Source organism: Hibiscus syriacus, unplaced genomic scaffold, assembly GCF_006381635.1.
Source record: "Hibiscus syriacus cultivar Baekdansim isolate YM2019G1 unplaced genomic scaffold, ASM638163v2 tig00004258_pilon, whole genome shotgun sequence".
NCBI lineage: Eukaryota > Viridiplantae > Streptophyta > Magnoliopsida > Malvales > Malvaceae > Hibiscus > Hibiscus syriacus.
In genome coordinates this window covers 287,003-293,878 of record NW_024062009.1, presented here as the reverse complement: position 1 = coordinate 293,878, position 6,876 = coordinate 287,003, and the positions used below count along the sequence as shown (strand labels likewise).

Sequence of the window (6,876 nt, the reverse complement as noted above, 5' to 3'; positions counted from 1 at the left end):
AATGAAGGAAAAAATTGAGAGAACATTTGGAGCTTTTGTTTCATGTTTAAGTTATCAACACATACTTTTATAGACTCCGCTCAAATTTGGATCAATCCAGCTTGTTGTTGATGCTGATATAACTGTTATGGTTGACCTGCATCAATCTTTAAATAATCAAATGACTGAGATATACGTTGAAATTGCAGATATTCTTACTTCCTTAACTGTATCATCTGTGACCAAAGAAGCATGATCATCAGAAGATTGAGATAACCTTGTCGAGCAATTCAATGACAGACTTGCTGATTTTAGCAAGGATGATGAAACTTTTGTTCCACTGAAAATACCTCAGGAAAGATGGTCAAAGGCATATGACAATCAGGTTCGACGTTACGATCATATGAGAACCAATCTTTCCAAATGTATCAATTCAGTGCTTAAAGGGGCTACACATCTTCCTGTGGCAAGTATTGTTTGGGAAACTTACTTCAGATTGGATAAAGTATGGGCAGACAAAGGTGCCCAAGTAGAGGCAATGATCAACGAATGTAGAAATTTGGCTCCATATCTAGAAAAAACAATGAACAAAAATCAAACACATATAACATCAATGTATGTTCATAATTTTGATAGACTTGATTCTGATTACGTTGTCCAAGCATTTGTTCGACCACAGGAGGGTGAGAATTATGCCACCTACATCGGTAATCTGAATAGAAGGTGGTGTGATTATGGTCGATTTCAAGCCTTCAAATACCCATGCAGTCTCGTGGTTGTTGCATGTATATATGTGAAGGTAGAGCAATACTCATACATTGATGATTGTTATAACTTGCATATTATGCGCAACATATACAGTTTTGACTTTAAGTATCTCTCAAACGCTGCATATTGGCTCGAACTGTATATGGTGTCGAATCAACCTGAAAATGACATGGACCGATCGGATCCGAATCGAAGCATCAAATTTACTTGACTTGACATGTATCTGATTTTACCCGATCTGACAAGATTTGACTAAAACCTGAACGATGACTTGATTTTACATCCATAATAATGGTGAATGTACTCGGTAGTTACTTGCATTACAAAGCGGCCCAACGGCACTACACAGCTGCGGGCAGAGCGGGGCATGTTTAACTTGTTTACTGTTTTTCTGTCTTGTCCAGCTCACTCCAAGTGATTTACGTGAGTTGATCAGGCCGAGGCCGCAGAGTTTGGTTCGATCAACTTGCTTGCTGGTGCTTTCTCTTGTCTTTCTACATAAGCAGAGGGGAACCATCCAGCCTTGCCCTTGCATTCTCCTTCCGACCACCCACTCTGGGACCCACCTTAATTGTTGTCGAATCACATTACAACCAAACTTATGATTATCGTCGCCTAAAACACCGACGTTAAACATTCAACCTAGCTAGCTAACTAGCACCACACTTAAAAACAGTCCGTACCTGGCGAACCACGACATAATCACCAACTGCTAAGCTTAATTCCCCATCTGCTTCAGCGTCAAATGGGTGTACAACTTGTTAAAAAAAAACACTACCTAAATCATGTTCACAATGGTAAATTAAAAACAATGAACAAAAAGAAATTGTAAATTAAGAACACTTCAGTCTCCAATGAATGCTTCTGATCAATACTCTGGGCAATTTTTAGTAAAATGTATTGGTTGTCGACGTACACCTGTTTCAGAAGTTTCTGAAACTTTTATACTTACTTTATACAGAGAATACATTCCTAATGTTAATTTAGTTACTGAGAGGGGCAAAAGAGAAAAAATAAAAAGAAGTCCAAAAGCTAAACCTTTGCTATGAAATATACATCGCTTTGTTTGTTTCCCTGAGCTTCAGATCTATTTGAACTAATGTTATCGTGTGCAATGGAGACATTCACCTCTCTCTCCGATGTTGCTGAGTTTAATGATTCATTCTTCTGCTCCTCTAGAGTCATCTATTCGGTATTAAACTTTGATCACAACCTTCAGGATATGCAATAAATAAGGGAAAAGTGACGGTAGTTTGGCACCCAGAACTAACGTTATTGTGTACAATGGAAACATTCACCTCTCTCTCCGATGTCACCGAGTTCAATGATTCATTCTTTTGCTCCTCTAAAGTCATCTATTCAGTAGTAAACTTTGATCACAACCTTTTGGATATGTAATAAATAAGAGAAAAGTAACAGCAGTTTGGCACCCAAAAAATGCCATTGCACTAGGATGGTGATGCCTATAGATGTCATGAGAAAATAACACAGCCAAGGGAGATTATTAAGTACAAACCTCAGCATATAGCTTCTCTAAAATAGCAAGAACATGTTGATGATAAGATTTTGAGGCATCAACCCACAAAACGATTCTGGTGAGGACCAGGGATCTGAGCATTACAAGTAGGGGTGATGAGCATTGAAATCATAATTCACTCAAGAATCAAGAATAAATTCACTTTCACAAACAAGTTTTAAACATCAGAATCAGACTTACAATGCCCTTGTGATGCAACCACGAAAGGAAATACCTTTGCTACTACCACCTTATACACACACACATGCAAATACACATATTATATAGGATTATCATTTGATACACCGGTAGTGCAGTTTTTCCCTCCGGCCTCCACAAGTGGCTTCAATCCACCGCCATGTGTCCTTAATCAATATTTAAATAGACAATTAAGGACACTTAGTGGTGGACTAAAGTCGCTTGTAAAGAAAAAAATACCAGCCTCGGTGTATCAAATAAGTATCCTATTACATAACGTATGTATATATATACTATATATATATTCTCACTCTATGAGAACAAACACTTCATGCAGGGGAGTGTACCATGTCAAACATGGACATGATTTTGACACGATAGAGTACAGGTTAGTCACATGAGAGAACACATTCGAAAAGTTAAAACTAAAAACAGAGAACATATTTGGACACTCAGAAAACTACCAGACATTTAAAAAAAAACTGAAAACCTATTGCTTGTGATTTTTTACATGTTGCCAGCATTGAGACTATCATGACGTACACTTATCCCTGTCCTTTCCAAGCTTCATAATTTTCATTCAAAATGTGCAAAGTGGAAAGAAAAAGACTCTTAACATCTTCAATTATGTTGTTAGGTTTCCTGCATGCTTGGATAGGTATGTCCATAAAGTTAATATTACTCTAGTTCTAGGAGTTAGGTGTTTCTCCTCTTTGTCTAACCTATTCATTACTACCTTAACAGTTGGTTTTCTACCTTAAAAAAAGAGTAGGTTTTTTATAGGGAATCTGAATTTTTCACCTTGACCAACCATAGTATCAATCTTCCCCAGCCTAAAAAATTTCTGTACTGGAATACAAGTCAAACAAAGCAGCTGTATAATTGTTAAACCAAACATCGAATCTACCAATGTACACTCACATGGAATCCTCAAGAAAATAGAAATCTTTTAGAGTAAGTAAAAGTGGCAAAACTTCCTTCAGTTGAAAATAAATCTCATGTAGCTGTAAACGTAGTACTACTCAGTACCGAGAAAATAGTTTTGTTTTCTGAACCAAAGGGAAAAAAATGCTTATTGAAGGCATTGCATAAACAAATAAATTAAAATTAGTAATACCTTGGCACAAAGCACTTGCAAAGTAACCTTTTGCTGTTGATCCTCAGATGAGAACATGGCAGCAGTTGCTTCTCTTCCTAGTACCATCATTGAGGATTTAAGCTCATTCGATCTTTCTTCTGCATGCTTAAGCTTCATGTAGCTTTCCGCAGATATATCAGATTCCCTGGTCTTCGATCTACGTCACAAAACTTCTGCTTCCTGTTTGTGAAAAAAAAAATGGCTGACAATAAATCTACATATAGAAAAAAGAATTAAGAATAAAACCAAAAGTTATAGAAAAGACATGAAACATTTTTATAGGTTACATACTTGAGAGTCAAAAAAGCATTTAACTCGTTACATATTTCTTTTGGGATAAGTAGGGAGTATAACAGTAATTTTTCTTATTAACATGTTGATGGAAAAATACCATGCATATCCTGTCAGTGAACACAAAAACTTCTTTTTATAAGAATTAACTAAATAAACTTTTCATGAATTGGCTGGTCCGCATAATGACATAGTTCGAGAAATTACAGTAGAAGGAAGTCAGCGAAGTCCATGCCACAGTTCTACTACCTTTTCTGGTCATTGGTATAACCAACCAAAATTCACAGAGGCCTAGATTCCAACAGTTGACATTAGTTCTCCAAATGTTAAAACAAAGAAATACCTGAGCTTCAACCTCTTGATGGAATCTGTCATAACGGTGGGTCAAATGCCTTGCATTCTCTAAAGGAGCTCCCATAATTAATGCACGTAGTGGCTCAGAAACCTACATATTTTAAACCTGTAACACAATTAGGAACATGAACATAAAAAATAAACATAAAAAAGAGGGGGAAAATCAATGCTCGGATACAAAAAAATGTTATCTTAAATTTCCAGCACTATTCATGGCAATCCTTAACATCATTTGCATCCTTGGCATGTTTTAAACAAGGAGAATGACAAATAATCTACATATGGTCAAAATGAAAAAAAAAAATTGGAAACCCACTTCAAGTTTGCAAGCAACAGCGATCACATGATAACAAGTTATAACTTACTTCGGAAAAGCTATACATAAGATAAGTACTTATTCAACCAAACATTTTGATACAAAAGAATGCAGGTGTTTGGGAAGGCAGCAGGAGACTGGTTTTACAAGTACTAGAAATCTCGTTTGTGAAACAATAAAGCAAGAATTTTTTTCGCTTCTAATCCATAAATGTCTAAAATCAACAACGGGCCTCAATCGTTCTATCTTGCAATCTGCATCACATCCTTTAGAAAACATCCTTGCATGGACCTCTGTTTCTGGATCCTGCAGGCTGCAACCCAGCAATTTCAAGGTAGCTTGTACTGTAGAGTTGGAAACTCAAATTCATCGCGCTCTTATTTTTCTTTTCTTCTGCTCTCAATCCGCAATTCTCGTTTCTAATTAATGCCAGAGGCTTCACAGCAGCCATTGCTTCTGCTAACCAAGCATGTAGGAAGTCCAATTTATTCTTGAAGCTGTTGAACTATAATAACTATAAAAGTAATAACATAAAAATCCTCGCAAATAAGCTTTAAAAATTTTATTCATTATCTATCCTTATTTATTTATAGCACAAAACAGCTTCACATAGAATTTGTTCATGAGAGCAAACTATACACATAATATTGAAATAATGTTTAGTTTCATTAATTGAAGATAATGCCTAAGGGGATCATAAGCTGAATAAATTAGTGAAAACACTGCCTAATAAGACAAACTCAGAATACATTGGCACATGCATTGCAGTCTCTAAATGTCTCATTTATTACAATTAAGAATACCTATACTTTCCTCTCTACAAAAGTTCCCTATGAACAATTAGTATATAGTAATAAAGTTAAGAAATTACCTTCTCACCAAGGATCCCAAGCAAGGCCTCCCTTTCATCTTCCATTGATTTATGTGACTTACCAAAGTAAAGGGCAGCTCTTGCAAGAGGTGAACCGGTATTTTCATTTTCAGCTCTATACTTGCAACAATCATCAGCCAACTTCCTAGCTAAAATAGTCGAGGTGAAACAGTACGAATCAGCTTTGTACAGGGATCAACATGCAGCAAAATTACCCTACCATGCATTACCTATTTCTATCAGCTTCGTGCTTGTTGCAATAAAATCTTCTATGCCACGGACAATGTTACGCTGCAAATGCTACAAGCATAGTTTATAAGTCTAAGTTGATCAAGTTAAAAGTTAAAACACTTTATTAGAAGTAGAACTGGTTGAGAAAGGACTGAAGAATGTACCTTAGCCACCTTAGTAGAAATGTACAGATCTTGAAGCTTTTGATGACATTGAAGTTCAGCTTCATCGACAGTAATGTCTTCATTACTAAAATGTCCAAGATGCCTTAGTACCGCCTACATGGTAAGAGAGGATTGAACCAAAGATTTGTGAAAAATACCTTAGTCCATTGTGGATGAAGCTACAGACAACCAGTGATGAGAAACATAATGGGACTGATTTTAATCTTAACATTTCTATGACATCATTGACACAAAGATGCCAATAAAACTGAGGATTAAACACAAAAATCCCAAATTTGTCATGGTGATTATATTTTCCTCAAAAAAAGAGAGGTGGACATAGATAGTTGCTTGGATATGCAATAGTATGAATAAGAAGTCTCCTTGGAAGCAATAAATTGAATGATTTTCTTGGGCTTAAGACTGAAGAAAAATTATACCTTTAAGCGGAGGCAAGGGGAAAGTGTCATACTGTACTTACATCAGAAAGGTCAAAATCTTTTTGGGTTTGAGATTATTTTATGTTTATTTGATGTAAACTACATAAATAGTCACTTAAGTTTTAGGTTTCTTGCATTTTGGTCACTGAAATTTTAGAACTTGTGATATTAATTGCATACAAGCTTCTCTGGGTAAGATTCCATCATAATGGTTTGAAGAACATATTCACCTATTTTCATGGCCAGAGCACTGTATAACTTACTTATCTCGAATATCAATCTACAAACCAAGGCATCCACAGTGGCAAAGGAGTGATGATGGAGATGAAAGTTCATAATCAGATTTCAGAAGTGGTTCCTTCAGAAATGTACACGATATTTCTTTGAACATGAAGTTTTATTTGGAAGAGGATGGGAGTGGAGATAGTGGAAATGATAATTCTTTAAGTGAAGCTACGCTGCAGTGCTATTTTAAGTTTCATCTATTATTGTGCCATTTAGCGATGTAGTAGTAGGTGAAGCTTGAAACAATAAATCAAGGAGATGTGCTCGTTGACGGTGTATTCTACGGTGAATGAGAGGTCCACTTAAGGCGTGAAAACTGGGTTTT

The 6,876-nt window shown here is 36.1% G+C and overlaps 2 protein-coding genes across 2 annotated transcripts; both read right to left on the bottom strand.

The window, feature by feature from the left end:
• Nucleotides 1-1,082: 1,082 nt before the first annotated feature.
• LOC120193050 (SH3 domain-containing protein 1-like) lies at nucleotides 1,083-2,333 on the bottom strand. The gene is made up of 4 exons (XM_039195670.1): nucleotides 2,264-2,333; nucleotides 1,785-1,932; nucleotides 1,431-1,504; nucleotides 1,083-1,313 (listed from the first exon to the last, which is right to left on the bottom strand). Exons 2-4 carry the CDS (start codon nucleotides 1,930-1,932, stop codon nucleotides 1,242-1,244), a joined length of 294 nt encoding a protein of 97 aa, XP_039051601.1. The 5' UTR covers nucleotides 2,264-2,333; the 3' UTR covers nucleotides 1,083-1,241.
• Nucleotides 2,334-3,712: 1,379 nt separating this feature from the next.
• LOC120192871 (SH3 domain-containing protein 1-like) lies at nucleotides 3,713-6,602 on the bottom strand. Its single transcript, XM_039195574.1, has 7 exons — nucleotides 6,447-6,602; nucleotides 5,827-5,940; nucleotides 5,662-5,731; nucleotides 5,432-5,580; nucleotides 4,234-4,335; nucleotides 3,991-4,000; nucleotides 3,713-3,813 (listed from the first exon to the last, which is right to left on the bottom strand). Exons 1-7 carry the CDS (start codon nucleotides 6,600-6,602, stop codon nucleotides 3,713-3,715), a joined length of 702 nt encoding a protein of 233 aa, XP_039051505.1.
• Nucleotides 6,603-6,876: the final 274 nt, after the last annotated feature.